This window comes from Peromyscus eremicus, chromosome 8b, assembly GCF_949786415.1.
Source record: "Peromyscus eremicus chromosome 8b, PerEre_H2_v1, whole genome shotgun sequence".
Taxonomy (NCBI): domain Eukaryota; kingdom Metazoa; phylum Chordata; class Mammalia; order Rodentia; family Cricetidae; genus Peromyscus; species Peromyscus eremicus.
Genome location: NC_081424.1, coordinates 12568744 through 12595867, shown reverse-complemented (window position 1 = coordinate 12595867; position 27124 = coordinate 12568744). Strand labels below are relative to the sequence as shown.

Below are 27124 nucleotides of genomic sequence, written 5' to 3'. Positions count from 1 at the left end.
AGGCATTAAATAAAACAGTGTCATCCTAGTGTGGCTGGAAAGGGCAGTTCCAGGCTGCTTCACTCAATGAATGTGGTTTTACCATGTTTGACAGCCAGTTCAAATCTCAGTTCTGAGCGTAACTCAGTGAATGCCCCCCAAAGACGTACAGCTTTACAGACCCACTTCCTCGGCTCTATGCTACTTGGCTGCATGCATTGTGCTTGTTATATGTTTTATGAAGATGTTCGATACAATCCATTTTTTGTGACCTGAATCTCCCTCTAGGAAAGCCACAAAAATATTAAAGATTGTTTGTTTCTTCTGCTTACATGGCTCTGTACCACATGATCTGGCAGTAGCTGAGTAGACAGAACTGATGGGTTACTCAAGTCTCCCTGTCAGGCAATACCCATGACACACCCTGGTAACATCTGGCACTATCTGAATCAAAAAGTTATCTTTTGAAGAACTTCATGCCCTATTTATGGGCTTGTTTGCCTTGAAAGTCGGTTCTAGTTGGAAAGTACAACTTGTTTATTCCCAGTTACAAGTGGACTTAGGAACCCACCTAATTGCCCTGTAAGCAGGCAAATGATCTACCATTAATCTTACAGCACATAAGTGGGAGATCTCTACCAGGTCAAAGTTTCTGTTGGAACTATCTGCCACAAAACCAACCCACTTATATATTAACATATATTAACACACATTTTTCTTTAAAAAAAAAAAAAGACTAATGCTGGCTTTTCATAATGTATGCCTGTAACCCCTGTATTTGGAAGGATGAACTAGGAAGATTAAGAATTTGAAACCAAGTCTGGCATGGTGGCATACAAATTTAATCCCAGTATGAAGGAGGCAGAGACAGGTGGATCTCTGTGAGTTGGAGACCAACTTGGTCTACAGTGTGAGTTCCAGAACAGCCAAGGCTCTGTAGAGAGACCTTGCCTCAAACAAACAAATAAACCACCTGAAACCAGCCTGGGCGACACAGTAAGATCTTGTCTCAAAACATTTTGTAATATAGCTAATGAAGGATATAGTACAGGTTTTCTACACACAAGTCAATCATGTTGATAAAGATTTCTGTGAGTTTAAAGCCTAAAAACAACTCAACCCAATGACCATGTTTTAGAGTCAAACACTGGTACTGACTTGCTGGGTTTCAAAGTGAGGAGAAATGAGAGAAGAGGACCGCGATTGAAACTAAATTGTCATCTTCAGACTCAGGATGGACTGGTTCATACCAGCAAGGAAAGTTACCAAATCACTGTCCTTTTTAGACATGTTAAGAGTCATCAGACTGACACAGCCCAAGTTATGCTGATCTGTGGTCACGCTACAATTCCACACCCAAGATCTGTTCTTACAGACACGATCTCTGGCTCTGTGAGAGTGCCAGCTGGTCTGAAGACACAGCTCCTTTAGCGACAGAACTGTCTTGAGTTATCTTGTAGTTTCAGCATAGACATATAGTGAGGGTCAGAGCAATAGGCGTGATCACCTCTCCCTCCCTCCTAGGAACTGGCAACACTGGTAGTTACTTAAGTATTCTGAGTTTGAGCTCATTCAATAAGTACTGAATGAATATCACTATGACATGAATGTAGAGGAGTTTAAAAACCAAAATAGTATGACTTTAAATACTACGTGTATCGCTTTAGACTCACGCATAATATATCTCATCATTCAGCCGATATTTGAGCACCTACTGTGTGCTAGACACTGTGCTATTTGCTCTGAAATCTATCATCCAACAAAACAGAGAAAGACCCTAACTTCATAGAATTTACATTTTAGCAAAATATATAGATGTATAATTATAAAAATAAATTAAAATAGTTTAGAAACTATTAAGTGCTATTTAAAAAAAGAAAAGGAAAGGGGTAGTTGTGAGGAATTGGGAATGCTGGGTAGAGGAGAAATCTTCACCGTGGCCAGGTTAAAATGACATCAAGGGTGCTTTACCGCCCTATAAACATGTAAGTAGGAAGGTAGTGGATGCAGGAACTCAGTGAGCCTGGCAGGCAGGGCAGGAGAGACCCCAGCGGCAGGCAAAGCCAGATCATGAAGGACCTTGAAAGCCACTTTAAGGTCATTGGATTTTTTTATTCCTTTTAGGATTACACATGACATATATTTTTAATCAAAAAAGGAAAACTAAATGAGTAAATTGTAGGCATACTAAAACGATCCCTTGGAGGTAAAATGCTAAAAGGAATTTTGATCAAAAATCCCTCATTTAAACCACTGCATCAGAATTAACATCTTATAAATTCTCTCTAGAGTTAACTCTGGAAAGTAGGAAGTACAACGTATTAACCAGAGCCCTTGACTGCAGTATACAGTGGATGAGAATGTTAATCTTGCAACGGCTGCCCTCATCGGCATTGAAAGCACTTGTTAATTCTCCCATAATAAACATCCAAGATCCATTCTCAAAGCTGCTATTAGCATTCTGTTATGAAAAGCACAGCCATGCTAATATCAACACACAAATATAATCCAGTACCTATAAGACAAAGAATAGAATTAGTGGCAGCTTATTGTCTTATACAAACTTAATTAATTTGGCAACCATGACAGAGAATTAAAACATTTTTGGGACCTATGTGACAAACAGACCATACAGTTTAAAAACAATAAAAGTGTAAGAACAATCTGCACGTCATATAGCAACTCAACAAGTGGGTGAAAATACTAATGAAATAAGTGAATTACGGGGCCATCAAGATGGCTCAGCAGTAAATGTGCTTACAGCCAAGGAAGACAGGATGAGTTCAATCTCAGGAATCCAAGTTGTCCTTTGACCTCTACACAAAGGTGGCCTGGGCGAGAGTGTTGACCCTGATGATAGTGAGGAGTAGTCAGATTCCGGTTACACTCTGAAAGGTAAGCCTCTATCATCAGGGGTGTGATGTACAAGAAGGAGGAGCTAAGGAACAATGGAGGTTTGAGGCCTGACTCTCTGGAAGGACAGAATTGCTGTCTCCTAAGATGAGGACATTCAGGGACAGAGCAAGTTTGGGGGAGTGAGATCAGGACTTCATATTATGTCTGAAACAGCCAGTAGTCATGCAAATGGAGATATTTAAGTTAAGTATTTGGACATACAGCTCTGGTGAAAATTCAGTAAAAGGCCTGGGCTAGAGAGATACCGGAGTCGTGTATTGTTTGAACTCGGGAAACTGGATGAAACTCCCAGTGAACACAGATCAAAAGGACCAAAGAATAAGACTTAGGACCTGCTCATGTGTGGGTTAGGGCAGGGAGGAGCCCAGCAAAGAAACTTTGAAATGGCAAGATGGGCAGTGATAGGGAATATTAGGAGAATATGTGAAGCCAACCAAGAAAACAGCTCTCAACCAAAGAGGGCAGGTCGTGAAAGCTGGTCACTTAGATATTAACATGTCACCTATCTGATCCATGAGACTTGTGTCCATAATGTTGGGACTGTGAGTGAACAGGCTTAAAAGGGAGGTTACTGACACTTCGTTTTTAAAAAGTCAACTGCAAGCAGTCATGGTGGTACAGACCTGAACACACACACACACACACACACACACACACACACACACACACACACACACACACATCAAATGCAAAAAAAAAAAAAAAACGAAATTTTCAAACTTGCTTTGAGAATAAGCATATACATACATGCTTTTTCACAGACAGAGCCATAAGAACACTTTTTCACAGACAGAGCCATAAGAACACACATTATACTTCTGAAGTTTAAAGAAAAGCAAATTGAAAAATTCAACCAAGTTGCTCAAAGTTAGTTCTAACAAAACACTTCATGGTCAGGGCCCAGCGTCAACACTTCCTCTACTTCTAAGCAGAACTTGTCTTTCTCCTGTGAATCTGTGAACCAGGGGCTAACATGATTTATTTTACCTACTTTACAGCTTTATTGTGAGGGCCAAATGCATATGCAAAATTAATTAATTGCTACATTGCAAACCTTATAACCAGAAATCCACTAACTTTTCTTTGATAAATGGCAAGCATTAGGAAGGCTGAGCTATCCATGTCTCTGAGTATTTTCATCTTTTAGTACCAAAGAGAATTAGAAAAAATAAGAAGAAGAAAAGCTGGGCTTGGTGACACACACCTGTAACTAGGAGCCAAGGAAGGAAGGAAGCTTCACAACAGCCAGCCTGAGTTACAGACTGTCTCAGAGCAGGGAGGAGGTGGGTACACGGTAAATGTGTCCTTGACTAAGAGACGGTAGGTTGGTAAAGCTGACTCGCACTCAACAGACCCATATTCCAACAGAAACTATTTCAGTGGTTTTAGAGACAATTGAAGGAATGAAAAGGACTGTCAGATCAGTTCCTTTCTACCATGAATGCCACATGACTCAGATGACTATTCCCAGGCCTTCCCCGTACATCTCCTCTCCAGCCCAGCTGCTTCCTCAACTGTCCTGGCAAGGGGACAACATGGACAATTCAGAAATCAAAATCACTCTTACACCCAGACATGTTCCACACCTCTCATCACCGTTCGTAGCTCAGTTACTTTCTGAATTGTGCATAGGAGTCCACAAAGGACTTTTGTAGTTATTAGCTGACCCTCTAGGCCCAGTAATTTTATGAGCCAAAACTTTTAACTAAAGAAAAATTGCAGCTATCCCTACATAGACTATAAGGTTTAAAAAAAACCCTCCAAGTCCACACGTGTAGTTAGTACATACACAAAAGAAAAACTGAAGCAAATGTCATTTTTGTTATCATTGGACTGTATTTATTTTCCACCACACACAGGAAGGAAGGAGAAAAAGAGGAGGAGGAGGAGGGAGAGGAGGAGGGAGAGGAGGAGGAGACAGAGAGCACCTTTGAGAACAGTTTGCTAAGGGCCAATCCCTTGACGTTCTTACTCTCGTTTCCGTATAAATAGGCTGAATTTTGACAATATAAACTGCTTGAGCACTTGAAATCCTAATTTCCCATAGAATTTTAAGGCTCTTCTCTAAATTAAAACTTCCCTATCATTTCTCAAATTCTTCTCTAAAGAGAACTCCTGTTTTTCCAGAAGTATCCCACAAATAGATAGAATGATTCTTTGTGTCAGTAACTGCAATTTTGTTAACCACTTAATTTCTGCATCCATTTGTTGAAAATTATTAATAGTCACAAAGTCACTACACTAGCTTTATCCCTGAGGAAGATCAGCAAGCTGCTTCTAGAAGTGCCTGTCAGATCTCTTTTATTACATTTATTTTGGTGAAGGGGTTCACAGTTGCTGCACTGGAGGTCAGAGGACAACTTCAGGAGTTGGGTGTCTCCTTCCATCATGTGGCTCCGGGCAGCAAACTCAGGTTGTCAGGCCTGGAGGCAAGCACCCTTCTCCACTGAGCCTCCTTACCCATATCAAATGTCTTACCTTGATATAATTTGTTCCAAGATTTTAGTCACCCTTTTAAAAATCGCTTTTGTTTGGGACTTTTAAAACACTGACACATACCATCAGACTCATTGTTTAATAGTCTGATGGGGGAACTGTTCTTATTTGAAAGACCTTTAATTCCCGGAGTCTGGGGTCACAACCAGGACAATGTCTGAGGCCGACTTCAGCCTGACCTGTCTTGCTCTTGTAGATCTCCCTGTGACCTGATGATACTGATTACGAACAGAGCCGAAGACGCATACTCACCAAGTGGACATAAGGCACAAAGTATCCAAAAAGTGCAAGTGGTATTCCAGCAGCCCACACTGCATAAGCTGTCACCTTGAAGATGGCAAAATTGAAAAATTTTTTTGGAGGACTAAACTTTCTCCTGGAAAAGAGGGAGAATCTGCTGCTCTCACTCTCTTTCTCTTTGGCACTGGAAACAAGAGGTCGGTAAGTAAAGCCAGCCAGAAAGAGAACGAACATGAAGACGCAGAGGACTCTCAGTGTGTGCAAGAGGCCCACGCTCTTGGTCAGATTCCCTAAAAGCAGAGGGAGCAAAATTGTGAAGACGCTGCTGCCGGCCGTGACGATGCCGTTAACTAGTCCGAGACGTTTCTTGAAGTAGTGTCCCAAGATAACCAGTGAAGGCTGGTATGCAAAGGAGCAGCCGCAGGCAAATATGATTCCATAGGTAAGGTACAGAGGCTCGATGGAGCTGCATAAAGATGAGAGAGACAGAAAGCGGCTTTAATCTTTCTCATGGTGCTTAGCAGAACAACACCTTCTACAGCAGGCTGGAGAGACAGCTCAACAGTTAGAGCAGAGGCCCTGGACTCTGCTCCCAGCACCCACAGGGCAGTTCACAACCACTGTAACTCCAGTCCCAGGGGATCTGGTGGCCTCTCCTGGTCTCTGTGGGCACTAGGCATGCACATATGTGGATTTAAACACTCATACCCATGAAATAAAATTAAATAAATAATTCTTGAAAGGAATTCCCTTAGTAAAGACAGATCTTGTCAACATGTTTTCTGAAAATAAAAAATAAAAACAAAAATGTGGAAAGGCTTAATAAATCAAGACTACAGCCGTAAAATATTTTAATTTAATCTGAATGAGTGAAAAATGACCATTAAGGTCACCAGTGACTCTGGTCCCCTTTGCCTGCCAAGGATTTCTGGTGAACCATACACAGCATTGGGTAAGAACTATGTTCTCCACGGCTCAGAACTAAAGACAGCTGCCGGGAAGGGACAATAAAGTCTTGTTCAATAGTGCTTTTAAATTACAATTTAACTATGCACACACATTATTTTTACGGCCTTTTCCCAGGTGCTTACTAAGCACTATAGTCAGAGAAAAGACTATGTCGGGTGTTGTCTCGGATCAAGAATACGTGCACGGGGGAGCAGTTATGCTCCGCCCCCCCCAGCTGTCAACCAACCTTCGCCCTGGATTGCACTGTTGCCCGCATTGTGCAAGATAAGAGGAAATCATATCCAGATTGCATTAAGGCTGAATTAAAGTGTGCTCAGCAGTGATTCCGGTCTGCAAGCTTTTGAAGTAACTTATTACTGCTCTCAAAAGAACAAAAAGAATACAAGAATTTTTAATTTAATCAAATAACTATACATCTCTTGGAAAGGTGAAATTTGTGCTTGGAAACAATCAAGGTAAGGACTAGAAGAAAACAAGTTAAAAGTTGTCTTCTTTTTCTTTCTTACTTTTTTTTTTTCAAAGTCCAATTCAAAAGGCTATTTATCAGTAGATAAAGCTGGTTAATAATTACATTTTGGATAATAATGCTCACCAACCAATATGCTGAGGGACTCACAAGGAACTCAAATCTGATCAAATTAAGGCACGTTGGCAATTCTCTGAGAGCCCTTCCGCTTGGACTAACCCACATCTAGCACCACCTTCCCGTTACCGCTAGGCTTTCCCAGATCAGTCTCACTTCGTTCTGATCACTATTTACCAAATCTCCACTCTTCTTTTTCTCTGTTTGTTTTGCTTTGCTTTTTCAAGACAGGGTTTCTCTGTGTAGCCCTGGCCGTCCTGGAACTCACTCTGTAGACCAGGCTGGCCTTGAACACAGAGATCCACCTGCCTCTGCCTCCCGAGTGCTGGGATTTAAAGCATGCACCACCACATCCTGCTCAGATTTCCACTCTTGATTCACATTAAACAGAAACTTGGTGGGAAAGATTGGAAAGTGTATCTTCAAGTTTGTATTCATGGTCCACATAAAGCAATACTTCTATTCCTATGCCCAGTAAGAATCACGTAGAACAAATAATGCTTCATTTCAAAATTGTTTTAATTCTTGTTATTTTATTTTATGTGTATGGGTGCTTTGCCTGCATGTACATCTGTGCACCATGTGTGTGCCTGGTGCTCCTGGAGGCCAGAAGAGGGCCTTGGATCCTCTGGGACTGGAATTAAAGACAGTTGTGAGCTACCACATAGGTGCTGGAACTGAGCGCTCTGTAAGAGCAGCTCTGGATCCCTGAGCCATCTCTCCAGCTGAGCTTCATTCCTTTTGGCTGGAGGGGAAGGTGTGTTTTGTTTTTTAGGTCTCTCACTGTGCAGCAGAGATTAACCTTGAGTTCACGGTGCTTCATTCGGTACCAAATTTTCACATAAGCAGTTTTCCAAATACTTGCAAGTTCTTAAATTCTCAAAATTTTAAAGAAAAAAAAATGTAAAATTTATATACATTTCTCTGCCTCCCTCAAAATAGATCTTAAAAACAGTATTGATAACACCATTATCACAAACAGTAAGTGCTACAGTTACTCCCCAATATGGAGACAAGAATTTGAAATCTCAGGTACCTAGTGAGAGCGCTTCACATCTTTCCTTGTCCCTTTGTGTCACTGTCCTCACAGAACTTCTGTCACTTGTGTCTGTCCTCACGACAAACAGTGGGTTTCAGTGGTGACATCTAACTGCAGTGTAAGTCAGAAAGATTATAGAATTCTAATCGTGGGCACAGGATTCAGCGCCAGGGCACTGATGTGACCCAGTGTGCTAGAGAAGGCTTCCTAAGAAGACAGAAATGGAATCCCTAGAAAATCGGACCTGCCACCTCACGCTGGTAACTTGCCCCAGCTTTCTCCGTGACACGCTGTGCCGGTCTGACAGCCTTTGACTAGCAGGTTAACGAAACTGAGTCATGTGAGGATATTACATTTATTAAGGTCAACATGACCTCAAGAATTGCTTCTCCTAGCCAGGCGGTGGTGGCGCACACCTTTAATCCTAGCACTCGGGAAGCAGAGGCAGGTGGATTTCTGTGAGTTTGAGGCCAGCCTGGTCTACAAAGTGAGTTCCAGGAAAGGCACAAAGCTACACAAAGAAACCCTGTCTTGAAAAACCAAAAAAAAAAAAAAAAAAAAAAAAAAAAAAAAAAAAAAAAAATTGCTTCTCCTAGACATTAAGAAGTGGAGATGGAAGAGAGGGACAAACTGGGTTACAACCTAAAATTTTTTCACTAGCCCAAAAGGTCTGAAAAACGAATGCTTGGTGTTTGTGTGTGTGATTTCCTAGTGAAATGCATAACAGGCTCTTCAAGTTTTTAAGTGTTCTCCATGCCCTCAGCAAGGGGCAGAGCCCCGGGAACTAACCAGGGCCTGGAGAATTCCAAACTTTTCTTTTGAAATGAAATGTTTAGAAGCAATCAGAAAAGCTCCTTTAAAATGAAGAGCTGCTTTCTTCTAAGAAGCTTAGTTTTAAAGAACTTGAATAAAATTTTAAGTGGAGAAGTACAAAAGCTAATTGCCTACTTTAGATTGAGGAAGGTGTGTGTGTGTGTGTGTGTGTGTGTGTGTGTGTGTGTGTGTGTGTGTGTGTGTGTAGTAGGAAGTGAAGTGAGAAAAGCTAAGGATTCTGCTGACTAAATATGAAAAAACTTGAAATAAGCAGGGCCAATATTGCAAGCTCGATCCCTTCTCAACCTCACCCATGACTAAGTTGTGGTTTTCAACTAAGGGAACATGAGGGTAGGCGGGGAAAGGAAGACAAGCACTAGCTGGAGATGGTCTGCAGGCTTCTCCTTGCTAACTGCCTTCTGCTACTGGTGCTGCGGGGACACCGGTGCTGCGGGGACACCGGTGCCACTGGGACACCGGTGCCGCGGGGACACAGGTGATGTAGGGACACGGGTGCTGCGGGGACACGGGTGCTGCGGGGACACCAGTGCCGAGGGGACACGGGTGCCGCGGGACACCGGTGCTCCTCTAACCAAAGTTCTCAGAACTGAGGACCACGGCTGCTTCATCCTGTAACCTGTCCTTTGGCCTTGGTGTCTTTGGAGGCCTGCATCTTTTCTTCTAATAGATGTAGTACATGACATTAAGTTTTAAAGTGTACTTTAACCACTTTATCTTGTCATGGTATTTAAATATTCTAATATCTTCTTTTTATTTTTTATTATTTTTTAAAGTATAGACTGGAAATCTCTACCTGGGTTGGCACTGATTTGGAAGACCTTATTCTCATCAATAAAATAATTTTCCTATCAAGCTTAAAAATACCCTTATGGCCGGGTGGCGGTGGCTCACACCTTTAATCCCAGCACTTGGGAGGCAGAGCCAGGCGGATCTCTGTGAGTTCGAGGCCAGCCTGGACTACCAAGTGAGTTCCAGGAAAGGCACAAAGCTACACAGAGAAACCCTGTCTCGAAAAAAAAAAAAATACCCTTATGAGCCCTCGAGATCTAAGGTGGCAGTGACTTAAATGGAAACCACAGCTTTAGATAACTCATAGATATAATTTGATTCCTTTAGGAGTTTTATGTAAATAGACTAAAACAAAAGGAAAAACATTTTTCTTGGCTCCGGTGAACACCTGCATCCTGACATCTAAAATTGGCCACTGCAAGCAAATCTGTTTCAATGTTCCGCCTCGGGTGTGCTGCTGCGAGTGACAATAGCCATCTCCAGGAAGTTGTTGTTTTAAGGAGATTTTCCTTGTAAACGACAAAGACTCTGGAAGGTATTTAACAGCTCTCCAGGAGCAACGTGAAGCAGCCACATCCTCACCTTACGAAAGAACTGGACATGAGTCCGATGAAGCCCACGGCAGCGCCCACGACGGCTGTTTTCCGGCAGCCGAACATGTCCGTGAAGACGCTGACTATGGGGCAGCAGAAGAAGATCATGCCCATGGACAGCGAGCCTACCCACGCTGCAAAAGAAGAGAGAGCGTCACAAGTCGAACACTGCACTCCCCTCCCCGCATTCCGTCTGGAAAGTGGCTAACCCACGGCGAGGAAAAGCCCTGACGCACACGGACAACCAGCGGGAACGCTGTAACAAGATGGCAAGAGTCTGAACACCTCAAGTGCTTGGCCAGTAGTGATTCGTACAGCAATGGAATGTAAGTGAATTCTTGAAAGTTTGTGCTTTTCAGTTAATTAAACATTCTTCTATGGCCCTGTCTAATTGGTATCTGTGGTTGTAAGCAATTTCTAATCTGAGACAAATTTCATTAAATAAAAAAATTAAAAATTAAAAAGAAAGTTGGTCTTGGTAGAGCACACCTATGGTCCCAGCACTCAGGAAGCTACAACAGAAGAAGAATGAGTTTGAATCAGCTTGGGGGACATAAGACCCCCCAAAATACACAGACACACACACACATACATACAGACACACACATATGCACAAATTTAGTTAGGAATTTATACTGGGGAGGTCAGAATGCAAAGAAATGACCGCTGAAATCAGGATAGTGATTATAACTCTTTGCTTTAGAATGTTCGTTTTTTTTTTAAGACAGGGTCTCACTCTGTAGCCCCTGCTGGCCTAGAACTCATTACATTGCCCTAACCAGCCTCAGACTTACCAATTCTCCTGTCTCATCTAGCCTTCCAGACTCCTGGAATTACAGATGTGAGCCACCATGTCGGCTGTGATGAACTCAAGTAGAGCAAAGATTACTGTCCTTTGGGAACAAATAGTTACGGAGTGATCTTCTGTATAGCGTCTGGGCTTGGTTTTTGGTTTTTGTCCTAAAAAGAATGACTTATACATAGTAGATTATTTCTGACCTGGACAATAACTACAGGGTATTTGTTTACCATTATTTATAGAACTATGCTATTCTATTTCCTTCTCTGCAAGTATGTTATTTTCTTCTGATTCTATAAAATCCAAAACAAACCCAGAAAGCATTAGGTACAATAATCGTAACAGCATTTCAAAGAACTGAATGATTTGTCATCAAGTCTGAAAGTTCCTATAAAAATAAGCTAACAGGGCCTATATGATGTGGCTGTACAACAAGCCCTATAATAAAGTTGTCCCTGAGAGGCCACTTCCCTTCTAAGTTGGTTTAAATATCTTAGAAATGGATTAGACATACACCTTCCCAGAATTCCTGAGGATTGGGAAAAGTGTAAGTGAATCTCTGTGCCCAGGCACCACACTTCCTAATTTAAAGCTCTGATCATGGTAAGAATGTAGGAGATCCCAAGAACATGGCCCACAGAGTCAACTAAGCAGGGCTCACAGGGATTCAGAGACTGAAGCAGTAATCACAGAGCCTGCATGGGTCTGAGCTAGGTTCCCTATATACACCTTATGGTTGTGGAGCTTGGTGTTCTTGTGGGACTCCCAACAGTGGGAATGAGGGTGTCTCTGGCCCTTTCCTCCTACTGGGTTGCCTCGTTCACCCTTGATATGAGGGTTTGTGCCTAGTCTTATCGTAACTTGTTAGGCTGTGTTCAGTGGATGATAGCCTTGGGAGGCCTGTTTTGGTTTGGTTTGGTTTGGGTTTTTTTAAGGGAAATGGAGGAGTAGCGGATCTGGGGAAGAGAGGAGGTTGGGGGAGGGACTAGGAGGAGTGGAGGGAGGGAGGGAAAATTGAGGTAGAGATGTAATGTATGAGAGAGAAAAAGAATGTAGGTGATCTCTAACTCCACCGGGCTCTGAAAATCTCTACCTGTGTTTCTCTGCTTTCTTAACAGAGGCACGAAGACCAAATCCTGTGCAAAGACCCTTTCTTAGTGCTAGGTCTAAATGAAGTTTGACCATATTGATAACTTCACAATTTTTTTATTTCTTGCACTTTAAGTTACACTGAAACTATGCACATAATATACTAAAACAGCCATGATTCTAATTTTCTTCCTTTATCAGAAAGAAGACTGTAATCCTAAAACACTGTGTGTGCTGGGACCAAACCGGTCCTCTGAGAGAGCACAGAGCATCTCCCCAGCCTGCTGCCTTATTTTTTCAGCACCAACATCAGCACTATGCTGAAGAGAACATCTCCAGCGAATACAAAGAGCAACATGGACCCACATTAACTAAACAGGACGACACCACAGGATAGTCTGCCAGACAGTCAGGGTACCTGCTCTATTCAAACCGGAGCCTAAACCAAGAAAAACATCTGCTAAGGATGAGCGCAGAACGAACACTGGCGGAGGGTCTGGAGGAGGGAGACGGCTGACTGGAGAGCAGGTATTGGCATCATCGGAGAGGGTGAGAGCGGAGCTGAAGGGACAGAAGACTCAGTCTGCAGATAGCACGAGAGAGGGAGCTCTGTGGAAACTCGAGGACAACTTCTCAAAGCTGTTTTTACTAAGTAGTTTGTGAATGCTAATTTTTAGGACTCTACTAATTGGATTACCCATACATACATTCTCTCTGAGTCATTTTTTTTTTTTTGAAATTTCCATCATCCTTAAGTAAAATAAATGTTGATTTAATGTTGTAAGCCACACATAATGCTGATTCAGCATTCCATATATGTGCTTTAAAGTTTTAGTCTGGTGCATACTGTGGTATTTTTACAGTACATATTTGAATTTTTCATGGTTTTTCTGGAGCAAAAATCTGTGATTTTTACCTAGATTTTATGTGATTTTAATGAAACATGGGTAATCATGGCCACCTGCTAATTATTTATGGTTTAAAATAAAAGGTATTTGCTAGGCATGGTGGCTCATTCGTAATTCTAACACTTGGGTGGCTGGAGTAGGAGGACTGTTGTGAGTTCAAGTCCAGACTGAGCTACATGTATGCTGTCTTTAAAAATAAAAAAAATTACTCATCAGTAATAATTTAATCCCATTCAAAAAAATCTTAATAATCCATGCTTAAGAAATGATTTCCTGGGCTAGGTATGATGATGCTCACCTTTAATTCTAGCACTCAGGAGACTGAAGCAAGAGGCTCTGTATGAGTTTGAGGCTAGCCTGATCTACATAATGAGTTCTAAGACAGCCAGGGCTATATAGTGAGATAATGCCTCAAAATAGATAGATAGATAGATAGATAGATAGATAGATAGATAGATAGATAAAGCGAACAACAACAAAAGAGACACTATACTATTAAAACCCAGCAGAATAGAACACTATCATCCATTCTGAGATACAGGCACTTCTACAATCAAGACTCAAAACTTTAACTCCTGTCTCGGGGAACTTGACACCCTCTCTGGCCTCTGTGGGCACTGCACACAGGCAAACCCCCAGGCACATTAAAAAAAAACAAAAACAAAAACAAAAACCTAAATATAGCAGTCCGAACAACAGCATCGATCATCTTAACCCCGTACCAGACAGCAGCTGCAGGAAGTTGTTACGGGGAGCTGTTAGCACTGATCAGGGTGGATGGGGACAGAGGAGGAGCAGCTGACATTCCTGGAGCACCATCATCTATACAAAGGACCTAGAACGAACTTGTCATGTGACCTTCAGGCAAACCTATCAAGTATTACCTTCATTTTTTAATGGCAGAAAGATATTAGAGCTATTAAGAAACTTGAGGGAGTTCTGCAAGTTTGTAGGATTCGAACCAAACCTTCTAGTTGTTAGCAGGAATAAAAAGATATGCACAAAAGGTGTGTGTCTGACAGTATCACTATTCCCTACCCTACCTACTCCGAAGACGCTCATTATCCAGCTTAAGTAAAATGAAGTCCAGACACAGTGGGTCACGTTTCCATGCATCACCCTCCATTCCAAGCAGGACATAACAATTCAGTTATATTATCAAAAAAATAAAAATAAAAATTGCCCACCCAAACCAACGAGCTTGCCCACCTGGAAGGGGCCAGGTCCAGATGCAGGCACTGGCAGTGAATGCTCTCTGGGAGACAGTGGTGGAGGGCCACAGAGGCCTGAGCTTCACCTCCTCTATGCCTGTGAAAGGAGGCTGGAGGCACAGGGGCCTAGGTGGGGGGCTATGTTTCTAACAGGCACACCAGGATTCAGACAAGAATTCCATGCTGCTTGTGTAGCTGGGTCTATGAAACTCCAAAGCCAGAGTTCTCAACTGGAGATTCAGAGTGCTAGATGGAAGAGAATGAAAACCACTGGGGAAAGGGGGTGGGGGTGGCGGCGGGGGTCGGGGGGGGACACAAGAGTCAAACCAGACAATGCAGCCCCACTCAAGATGGTCCCAAACCTGAGCCAGCCTCTTGCCAATAAAACGCCAACTACAGTCACTCGGATGAAATAATCCCACAGCCCATTTGAACGACCATATCAACTTGAGGATGCTTAACACGTTTAAGGATAATGTGGTTGGTTGCAGACAGGGTCTGGAAGCCCTTGAACTCTCCAGCTTCCTGCCTCAGCCTCCTCCTGCTGGAACTGCAGGCATATAGTTGCCATAGCTAGCCTCCTTCCCAAGCTTCTTAAAAATCAATTTTCATTTAAGAAGTTTGGGGGTGGGTGGGTATATGCCACTGATCCCAGCACTTAGGAGGCAGAGCTAGATAGATCTCTGTGAATTCAAGGACAGCCTAGTCTCCATAGCAAGTTGTAGGCCAGCCAGGACTATAAGATCTTGTCTCATAAATAAATAAATAAATAAGAGAGAAAAGTTTCAGATTCACACAAAAATGAGGATGGTGAAAACAGTAACTACACATACTGTCCCTATCCAGTTCCTCTTTTTTTTTTTTTTTTTAATATCTTCAATTAGTATGGTATTTTTTATAAGGAACTAATATTGATATTGTGTCCTTTATTCAGATTTCTTTAGACTTACCTAGTGTCCTTTTTGGCTCTGGGACCCAGTCTAGGACACGTCTGCTTCGGCTCCCTGACTCTGACAGTCTGCCTGCCTGACTTCCCTGGTGTTTGCTAACCTTGGCAGCACCGAGTACTTACCAGGTATATTGTAGAACGTCCCCGGTGTGGCTGTTGTGGGGCGGCTGTGAGCGTCATAAAGTGGCACATTAGCAAAGCACAGCGAGGGCGCCGAGTCAGCGTGACTTATCCCCTTGCCCACCTAGCTGGTGGGGTTTTCAGGGTCCTCCACTGTGGAGCTGCCTTCCTTCCCCTTTTATACTGCGCTCTTGGAAGGATGCCACTAGGTAAAGCTCACCCTGCAGGAGTGAGAAGTAAGCTTCACCTTGAGAGCACAGTGTCTGCCTACATAAACTGTCTGGAACTCTTCTGCATGGCAGATCAGTGTATTCGCATGATCTCACACTCATTTCTGCAGACATAACAGGTTCACAGTTATTACATGGTTTCGGTTATACTCAAATCTTGTTGGCTACTGGAAGCTCTTTGAGGAGTCTTTCATTTGACTCTGTCAGTCTTTGACACAGCCCCCACTTATATAATTTGGGGGTTTTATTTATTTATTTTTTTATTTATTTATTATTTATTTATTTATGTTTTAAAGGCAGGGTTCTTCCATGTAGCCTAGACTGGCCTCAGATTCATAATCCTTCTGCCTCAGTTTCCCAAGTAGCTGGAATTACAGGCATGTAGCATTATACCAAGCTTCTGTGCATCTATATGTAACCATCAGGATCTACATTAAGTCAACCTTAAATTAGCATTGGTGTCTCTAATTCCATTACCGCAGGACTTGTTCTAGGCTTCCTCCTGTCTTGATTGTAACCTTTCATTCCAGCAGTGAAAAATCAGAAAAATACTTTTCATCTCAGAAAGTTAGGAAAGTAATGCTAGGCATGTAATCCCAGAAATCAGGAGGCTGAGCAGAAGCTTGTAAATTCAAGGGCCAGTCTAGGCCTCATAGCAAATTTGATGCCAATCCAGACCTATACTACAAGACCTTGTCTCAAAAAAAAGAAAAGAAAGGTAAAGTAAAAGATGAAGGAGGGGTCGAGGGAAGGAGAATGGGAAGGAATTATAAAAGTAAAACATGACTTAGGTGTTGCGATAAGTAACTAACCGTTTTGTCCAGAATATCAAGACTCTGTCAGCACTGAACTTCAAAGTAATACTGACCCCACTCAAATCTCAACTGCCATCGCTGTGGTGGTGGTGGGGTGGGGCCCGGGGCCTCATGCCACCTCAGCAAGTGAGAGACTCACCAAGCTACAGCCTCAGGCCTTTGTCATTTTTGCATTTTGAAACAGGATCTTGCTAAATTGCCACCCTGACCCTAAACTTGCAATATAGGCCAGAAAGGCCTCAAATTTACAATCCCTCCCCAGTAGCTGGGATTGCAGGTATGTGGAGCACAGTCAGCTTTAAAATGAACTGAAGTTTTAATTTGCAACGGTTTTGGGTCACGGCTTACACAAAAAAATAACACTTATAAAGTCCACTGAGGTAAAATAGGTGAGATTGTTCTCGGTTGGAGATGATGGCTCAGGGACTTGCCTGAGGAGGTCAGAGTGCTAAAGGACTAACATTTCTGCTAGCTTATAACCATTCACACCACATGGAAGGTGCTGGACCAGAGCAACAAAGTTTTAAGTATAGATTTCTGAACTTATATATCACATATTGCCCTAAAACATTGAAAAACAACAAGGTTTGGGATTTTAAAAAGAGAAATCACACTACATTAAACCTCTACCAACTCCCAAGCCTCCAGGGCTCATCTCTCAGCTGTGGAATTAACAGCCATATACATAGTCTTGTCTTTGGGAAATTTCTTCACTTCTAATCTAGAGGTACAGTCCTGACTCTGCAAAGCTCATTTATTGACTAAGATTTATTCCTCTAAGAGTAATAAATGGTTTAACCTTATTAGTCCACAGTAGAAGCTAAAGTCCCTCGGTACACTTCCCCAACAGCAGTGTGTTGTCATGATTAGGTTCCCAATACAGGAGGCCACCCTCACAATATGCCCACTTCATTCTAGTAGAGACAGAGCCAGTGTAACACAACAACGGAATATTCACAGCGTGGACCTAAGTCTCCTGGACAGTGCTATCCAAAAGTCTGTCAAGCCGGGTGGTGGTGGCGCACGCCTTTGATCCCAGCACTCGGGAGGCAGAGGCAGGTGGATCTCTCTGAGTTCGAGGCCAGTCTGGTCTACAGAGTGAGTTCCAGGACAGGCATCAAAGCTACACAGAGAAACCCTGTCTCGAAAAACAAAACAAAACAAAAGTCTGTCAAGAGGCTCACACTATCAGTGTGTCACTCCTGGGCTGTAGTCTCCTTCTTAGGTACAACAATAATTTTATGTATGTTGCCTCTTTTTTTTAAAAAGTCCCACTGAAAACAATGATATTTGGAGATAGTTTTTAAGGAGCTGGGGATATGTCTCAGCAGTTAAGAGCACTTGCTGCTCTTGCAGAGGGCCTAAATTGAGTTCCCGGCAACCCCATTGGGGCAGCTCACAAGCACCTGAGACTCCTTCTGGCCTCTTGAGTTATTGCACGTATGTGGTACCGTACAACAGGCACACACACGTACATATAAATAAAAATGAATTTTTACAAATTTCACGATGATTTTTAAGTGTACTAGAGAGATGGTTCAAGAGTTAAGAGCACTGGCTGCTCTTGCAGAGGACCTGGGTTCAGTTCCCAGCACTCACATGGCAGGTGGCCCACAATTACCTGTAACTGCAGTTCCAGGGAATCATACGCCCTCTTCTAACCTTCCTGGGAACCAAGCATGCACGTGATACACATATGCACATGCATACTTGACACTTTCACATAAAATAAAATATATAAATCTACTTGGAAACTGAAAAAATGCACAGAAATGTTCTGAGTCGCTTGCGTACTTTTGGCATGGTGCCCTTCCTCTAGGCGACAGGAAGTCTGCGCACTCGGGTCCTATGATCGGCCCTCACAGACTGCTGAGCCAGCTCTTGGGGCTGCTGCTGCCTCTGCTTTATTGATAGGCCTTAAAGCAGCTGCCAGATGAACTCTCCTGCTGCTTCTACCACGAGGACAATGTGCAAGTCCAGCCATTACTCAGCACTTCCTGGGAGTTAAGGAGAAGTGCTTCACTTCCCTTGACAAACGGGTGACTCGCCTGTAGCCATTTGGAAACGTTGGTCTCCCAGCACTCCTCTCCGCCTGCTTCCTACTACGTTTTTGCTGTCCTTGCTTTACAGTAACCACGCGGCTATGATGTCTACACTAAAGGCGGTTTCCACCTGGGTTGAACTTCACATTCCAGAATTTTTTTTTGTATTGTTTTGGGTTGTGTTTTCTGATGCTGAAAACCACATCAAATCCCTGTGGAATGAGGTAACATAGATTAATACACATATAGTCTTATTACTATAGATACTTAATTTTTGAAATACTAACTGGATTGATGGCCTTACAGTGAATGGGAAATATAAAATTTTACTGAGCTCTTATAAAGCCTTGAAAATATTCTTCAAACCAGAACTAATTGTTCTTCACCTGGACATTTCTGCAGAATCCTCTAAGACTTATTTTAAATTCTCAACTCTCAAGAAAAACCACTCCCAGTACTCCTGTGCACCTCCTCTTCCTGTGGTGACTGCAGGAACGACTGCCACAAGATGGTGTCTAAATCCAGAATGAAAACCATAACCAATAGCCATCAGAGACTGCAAACACACTCAGAGCACACATCTCTGTAAGGAAAACGAAAACCAACATAAAGTGAGCTCCTGCCACCGGGCAGACGCTGTGTGGGCACTACACTCGGTCCTCAGCAGCCCCCGTGCAGTAGCCACCGCTCGGTGATTAAGCATTTTGTCTAAGCGTGCTCTACAATGTAAGCGGAAGCCTCTGGATTTAGCGCCTGGCCCAAAGCCCTGCCCTGGGCGTTCATTCCATCACTCCTTATAAACAACCCCACTCCTGGTCAGCACACTCGAGCTGACAGCTCTAGAGCAGGATAAATAAATACACACGTAATCCTTTTGATATAGTTCTTTAATCCTTGAAGTTACAGCAGGATTGATGACTGAGTGTGGGAAAGTGGTTAACGGGAAAAATTTCAACTAAGTTTTTACATAGGATATTGAAAAATATTCTCCAAAACAGTGAAGAAATAGTCGATTGTTCTTCACCCAAATGTTAATTTCTTTGTCAAGTTTTAGAAGCTAAGACATGCTGTGGGATGTTCTGTATGGCAAATGTGTTGCTCTGATTGGTCAATAAATAAAACACTGCTTGGCCAATGGCTAGGCAGGAAGTATAGGCGGGACAAGGAGGAGAATAAAGCTGGGAAGTGGTAGGCTGAGTCAGAGACACTGCCAGCCGCCATGATGACAAACAGCGTGTGAAGATGCCGGTAAGCCATAAGCCACGTGGCAAGGTATAGATTTATAGAAATGGATTAATTTAAGCTGTAAGAACAGTTAGCAAGAAGCCTGCCACGGCCATACAGTTTGTAACCAATGTAAGTCTCTGTGTTTACTTGGTCGGGTCTGAGCGGCTGTGGGACTGGCAGGTGAGAGAGATTTGTCCTGACTGTGGGCCAGGCAGGAAAACTCCAGCTACAAAGACATATTTTAAATTCTCAAACATCAAGAAAAACAGCTTCTGGGCCAGTGAGATGGCTCTGTGGGTAAAGATGCCTGCTGTCAAGCCTGACCCGAGTTCAATCCCCGCATCTCCTGTGGTGGATGGAGAGAGCCAACTCCTCCTGCAGGTTGTCCTCTGACCTCCACATGCACACCTTGCTCATCCAGGGTTTATGTGCGTGTAAGCACAAGAGCGCGCACACATAAATAGATAAAAATGTAATTAATTTTTTTTAAAAAGAAAAGTTACTTTCTTTAAACGTGAGAGATCAACTTAGTAACTCTTTCAACTAGCTAGTTAGGACCCAACAAAGCTGCTTACAGCGAATACATCAGAACCAGCTTACTCCAAGAATGTTCTACTGAACAGTCTCAGTGTTCCCCCTTCTCTAACACCTACCGTCAGTGCCCCAGTCTCACACACACACACACACACACACACACACACACACACACACACACACACGAATTCTTACACATAAAACTGAAAACACTTACAGCAAGGTATCAACCATTAGAAATTCGAATACAATGAAACAGCCTTGGTTCCACATAAGTTTTCCTTGAACTTTTCAATATAGCTTTGTTCTGCTTTGTGAATTATAAATAAAGTCATATGCAGTGATGAAAAATTTCTAAATTATGTCTAATAAAAATGTTGGATGCAATGGAGCTAAAGACAAGAGCTGAAAAATAACGAAAGTTCCACTCGCCAGATTTTTAGCCAACACATTCATTAGTACTATAGCGTGTGTGCCAGCAAACGTCTAGATCTCAGAGGATAGAGGGAATAACAGGGATGCCAATCTTTGCCCACAAAGAGGTACCATTCTATAGAGGGACAAAAGCTAAGAATAAAAATGATATCATGGTTGGCAAAATTAGACCCCAAACCCCATTGTAAACAGAAGGCTGAAATTGATTAAATAAATAAACTTCAAAAGTGAAAAACTAAATCATTACATTTAGAATTCAGTAAACTCAAAGGACAATAGAAATGGGAAAGGAATATACAGAGTGTTGGTCACTTGAGAAACATTTGAGCCACAGACCCTGCTGGGCACTGGGATCTTAAACACTTAATCTCATGCAGCTCTATTCAAGAAAAGCAAACAGGAAGAGGGCAGTGAGTAGTGTGATAATTGTGTACTATGGGACCTCTTAGGGAGGGGCACAGCCCAGATGTGGAAGGACAAGAGAAGTCAAACACTCTTTCCTCTGGGTACCATCCAAACTGTCTTGAAGAATAAACAGGCTTTCTTGGGCAAAAAAAAAATGGAGAGAAGAAGAGGCAGGAGCATGCCATGTATGTATACGAGCAGCACATGCAAAATGATTGCCTGCAAGTGGTCCCTTAAGGACATGGTCAGAATCATAGCAAAGCTATGCTTGGTTAACCTGGGAATGACATGATCAAATGGTATATTGGAAACCTCACTCTGGTTTTGGAGAAAAGACTATTCAAAAGTGAAAAACTAGATCATTACATTTAGAATTCAATAAACTCAAAGGACAGTATAAATGGGAAAGGAATGCACAGAGTGTTGGTCACATGAGAAACATTTGAGCCACAGACCCTGCTGGAAATGGAAATGGTGGAAAACTGGGAGGAAATCAGAAGACTACATCAAGTCATTCATAAATGGCAATGATCCAAATTCAGAAGCAGTAAGGTACTAAGAGCATGGACATGGCAGATGTAAGAGAATCAACAGATTTGAAGATGCACTAGACAGAAACAGATAAAAGCCATTTCTTTTAATAAAGGGTCTGGGAAAGAGACAACAGGCAGTGAGAGGCAGAGTCTAAGAACAAAGAAAACAAACAGATCCAGGAATGGGGTAAAGGAAAGATAGTAATTTGCTTGAAAATGAAAGCAACTTACTCAGTATCCTGAATATAAAGCAGACATCTCTTTCTAAATCTGTAGCTCAGAGCAAGATTCCTAGGTGCTGGGAGCAGGCTCTGTGAGTAAGGGCATTTGCTGCACAAACATGAGTATTTGACTCAAATCCCCACCATATATAGATAGCCAGGAATGGTCATGTACACCTGTAACCCCAGTATGATGGGCAGCGTGGTGGGGAGGGCAAAGTAGGGCAGGGAGAAGGGGGCAGAGACATGAGGATTGACTATCTGGAGCTTGCTGGCTGCTAGCCTAGCCACAGATTCAGTGAAAGAGGAATACAGCAGAGAACTATAGACAAAGGACAGACACTGGATATCCTCCTCTATCTAGTTCCCGTATGCCCAGACACACACACACACACACACACACACACACACACACACACACACACAGAGAGAGAGAGAGAGAGAGAGAGAGAGAGAGAGAGAGAAAGAACATAAACACATACATAAATAAAATAATTTTAATGCTAAAGAGATCTTTAGTTGGTAAAGTACCAGAGTTGGATCCCCAGACCAATGTAAAAAAGGTAGATGGAATCTCAGTACTAAAGAAGTAGACACAGACGGCTCCCTGGGGCTCGCTGGACACCCAGCCCAGTCCAGCAGGTGAGGTGTAGGCTCCAAAGAAGACAAAGCCCTACGGAATAATAGCTGAAGCTACATATACCACACACACACACACACACACACACACACACACTTTCAAATTCTTTTTAATTTTTAAAAATCTTTGTATGTGCAGGTGTTTTGCCTGCCATGTATGCCTGTGCTCCATGTATGCCAGTGCTCCATGTATGCCTGTGCTCCATGTATGCCAGTGCTCCATGTATGCCTGTGCTCCGTGCATGCCAGTGCTCCGTGTATGCCTGTGCTCCGTGCATGCCAGTGCTCCGTGCATGCCTGTGCTCCGTGTATGCCTGTGCTCCGTGCATGCCAGTGCTCCGTGTATGCCTGTGCTCCGTGTATGCCAGTGCTCCGTGCATGCCTGTGCTCCATGCATGCCAGTGCTCCATGCATGCCTGTGCTCCATGTATGCCTGTGCTCCATGTATGCCTGTGCTCTGTGTATGCCAGTGCTCCATGCATGCCTGTGCTCCATGCATGCCAGTGCTCCATGCATGCCAGTGCTCCATGTATGCCTGTGCTCCATGTATGCCTGTGCTCCATGTATGCCTGTGCTCCATGCATGCCTGTGCTCCATGCATGCCTGTGCTCCATGCATGTCAGTGCTCCATGCATGCCTGTGCTCCATGCATGCCTGTGCTCCATGCATGCCTGTGCTCCATGTATGCCTGTGCTCCATGTATGCCAGTGCTCCATGTATGCCAGTGCTCCATGCATGCCTGTGCTCCATGCAAGTGACTAGAGAGGCCAGAGAGTGTTAGGTTCTCTGGAACTGGAGTTATGGATGGCTGTGAGCCACCACGTGGGTGTCCGGAACTGTACCCGGGTCCTCTGCAAGAGCAGTAAGTACTCTTACTGTGTGCTTACCACAGTGCCATCTATCCAGCCCTTTAAAGTTTTTTACATCATGGAGAATTTTATGAATTTCTATATTTTGAGTGTTTGCTGTCGTTTGGCTAGGTTTGGTTTGGAGGGTGTTCTGTTTTTAATTCCTTATTTATTTGATGTATATGGGCGTTTTGTCTTTGTGTATGTCTGTGTACCATGTCTGTGCCTGGTACCCATAGAGGCTAGAAAAGGGGAATCAGATCCCCTGAAACTAGAGTTATGGACAAGTGAGCTGCCTTGTGAGTTTTGGGAATTGAACCTGGGTCCTCTGGAAGAGCAGCCGGTGCTCTTACACTCAGCCATCTCTCTAGCCCCTTGTTTTGTTTTGAGACAGGGTCTCACTGTGTAACCTTCGCTGGCCTGGAAGTCACTATGCAGACCAGAGTGGCCTTAAACTTGTGCCAATCCCCTGCCTCTGCCTTGCAAGTGCTAGAATTACGGATGTGGTCACCATGTCCAGAGAATTTCTCTATTTTGAACAAATTTGGGCAGAAGTCAGCCAGAAAAATATCTCAAAGTGTTGCTGGATTTGGCCACTACTTGTTGGCAGGAACTCCTTACAAAGGAGCAGAGAAATGTAACACAGATAATTTTCTTGAAAAAGATACCTCACATTTATAGTTTTGGATGTTATAAATTTTAAAAAGCAGCACAGTAAGTTACTATGCTGTGGAAAGCACAAATATGAACCCACAGAACAACTACCCTGATATTGTGCAAGTCGAGAATTGTAACACGGAACCTCCCTCATTCATTGGCCTCTGACCCGGTCAGGGACTTCCCATCAGAGCCAATGCAGGGACCCGACTCAGGGACCCGACTTGCTGGTGCCTTTGTTAGAAGAAGCTGAATCTGCTTAACCAGTCCTATGGGCTTCTCTTGTCTTTCACAGTGGCCTGTCCTGGGGGGGGGGGGGGGGGTCCAAATTCTGTTATTATCCATCACATAAGCACACCAAGACAGACCGGGGAGGAAAGGTTGGCAGCTGGCCAGCTCACTGCTAACCAGTCTCTTCCATAGGATGAAGCAGGAGATAGTGATGTCCACAGATGATGTTGGTGATGACAATTGGAATTTGTTTAAAACACTATGTCAGATAGAGTCTAGAGGCTTCCTATTAAGTACCTTAGCCTGTTTTGTGCTCCAATAACAGAATAACATGGACTAGCTACCAGGGCCATGTACTAAAGACCGTGCCTCAAAACCCCAAAAGAATCTAACAGAAGAACTTTGGGGGAGTAACTCCAAACCATAGCATTAAGCCATTCCATCTGTCCAGTTGAGGAAGCTTAGCAACTAAGATTTTAAAACATTCACACAAATGTTGAGTGTAGTAAGGTTGAATTGGAGTAGAGTGCCTCACTCGGTATACATTAACCTGCCTTCTCACTGATTTAACCAAACACAGTCACACAACCTGTAATAAGAGACTAAGAGAAGAATGGGAGGTGAAATCCTCGTCTTCCATGGAAGGATATCTGTACAAGTTTGAAAATTCAAAATATAGACCTATTGGCGTATTATTTAAAAATACACCGACAAGAAATATGAAGATAACCATGAGAAAGAAATGAGTTAGAAGCTATCGCCTTTGTAATGGGAGTGCCAGAGGGGAGTATGGCAGGAGAATGCCATTCTTCCACTATACGTTCTCTAGAAATCTGATCCTTTATAGTAAAGGTATATACAATCAATAATCATAAAAATTAACCTTAGCAGAGACATGGCTAAGTAGTTAAGAGCACTTAATGCTCTATCAAAGGACTAGATTTACAATTCAGCACCCACACTGGGTGGTTCTCAAATGCCTTCAGCTCCAAGGAATCCAAGCCTACCATCTGGATTCCATGAGTATGAGCATGTACACTCAAACGTGTGTGTGTGTGTGTGTGTGTGTGTGTGTGTGTGTGTGTGTATGCACTCACACAAAATAAAAATTAATTTTATAAAGAAAACTGACAGCAACGTTAGTGAAACCAATCAAGGTGTATGACCAAGTCTTTAAAATCCCATGAACGTAGCAGTAAAACTAGCTAGCAAATAGCACATAGAGAACACTACTGCTAAGGGTCATAAAAATCTGTCTCAAGATTGGAAACTATGATCAAAATTCCTAGGAACAGATTGAATTTGTAGATCAAGTATACAAGATACAGACAGATTCCCTAAGGCAAGTCAGAGCATAGGTTCCCCAGGCCGGAGCAGACGTGGGAGGCAACAAAAGTTTCATGCTCATAACTGGTCTGTCTTAGCCACAATCACAGTTTAATTACTAACTGGCCAGAACCCTTGAAAGTCAAAAGACATCAATCCTGTAGTAATGAGGGTATTTACAAGGCTAAACTAGTAGCACAGGAAACTGCGGAGAAAGAGCCCGACTATAATAATAGACTGCTTTAAAGCTATCTGGCTGTTCCTTCATAACAGCATGGGTTGCTTAAAATTTCAAAAGGAATATAACACCTTCCAGGGCTCAGAGCAAGTAATAACGAGGTTGTCAGAGTGTTGCACTCTTCTGCCCTTCAAGAGGCTGGTGAGAGCTGGTGATTACTCTCAAAGGGGTTTGCCTGGGTACAAGTAATTGAAGTAGGTCTAGGACAAATTCCAAGGTAAACTCTGTTAATCTCAAACCACTGTCCTTCAGCATCCCGGCACAGAGCTCGGTGACATTTATTAAGTGCTTGTTGTGTACCAAGCACTATAGCAGAGCTGTCTGTGCTCTTGTCAAAGACAGCTCAGGCTCGTAACATCTGAACCGTCTCTCAGGCCCCCCCAGCATTTTCTGGATAAAGATGTTCATAATCGTCCCCTGCATACACAGTAAAACGACAAAAAGCATGTCAGAGTACCATCGCTTGTGAGCCCGACAGACACCATTAACAGCTCCTAAGCTTTCTGTGAAAGGGGGAAGGAGAATCAGTGTCTCACTTCGCTTTACTTTTTTATTTTTATTATTATTATTAATATTATTATTATTATTATTCATTTATTTATTGTTTTCTGAGAAATCCTCCTGCCTCAACTCCTATGGACTGAGGTTGTTATGGGCAGGCATGCCTGTGACCAAGCCCAGCAGAAACGCTCACTTTGCTTACATGTGGCTTTTCAGAGATTTGTGGCAAGCCCTGTAAAGCTCCTGGATTTCCTTCCCTGAGGCAACCCAAAAGGGAGAGGAGGAGGATGAATTTAATTCCAATGTTGCCAGATCTTAAAGAGAACCAACAAAAAAAGACATCCCAAAAAAACACCCCAAAAGCTGGAGGCGGTGGCACACGCTTTTAATCCCAGCACTCGGGGAGGCAGAGCTAGGCAGATCTCTGTGAGTTCAAGACCAGCCTGGTCTACAGAGCGAGATCCAGGACAGGCACCAAAACTACACAGAGAAACTCGGTCTCGAAGGGAAAAAAAAATAGAATCAACAAAAAGATATCCCAAAAAGCACCCCAAAGCGCCAGGCAGCCACCAGCTTTGCGTATACAGGTGTCCTTAAATCTTTGCATCAATCCTGCAAAACAAGGAGTACTAACTATATTTCACTGGCGAGATAGGCAAGGTTCACAAAGATTAAACCATTCTCCAAGTGGCCACGAGCTAGTGAGTAGTAAACCAGGCACAGCCAGT

General features: G+C 43.0%; 1 protein-coding gene and 1 long non-coding RNA gene across 2 annotated transcripts in view; one reads left to right on the top strand and one right to left on the bottom strand.

The window, feature by feature from the left end:
* The window catches only part of Slc16a10 (solute carrier family 16 member 10), a 101816-nt gene that overhangs the window by 28086 nt on the left and 46606 nt on the right, over positions 1-27124 (bottom strand). The window contains exons 2-3 of the mRNA XM_059272522.1: positions 10428-10572; positions 5644-6097 (exon numbers count right to left, since the gene is read on the bottom strand). Coding sequence (XP_059128505.1) covers positions 5644-6097; positions 10428-10572 — 599 coding nt within the window. The remainder of the gene's footprint in view (positions 1-5643; positions 6098-10427; positions 10573-27124) is intronic.
* Positions 10150-13331, top strand: LOC131918423 (uncharacterized). The gene is made up of 2 exons (XR_009380969.1): positions 10150-10764; positions 12528-13331. It is a non-coding gene; the product is annotated as an uncharacterized LOC131918423 (long non-coding RNA).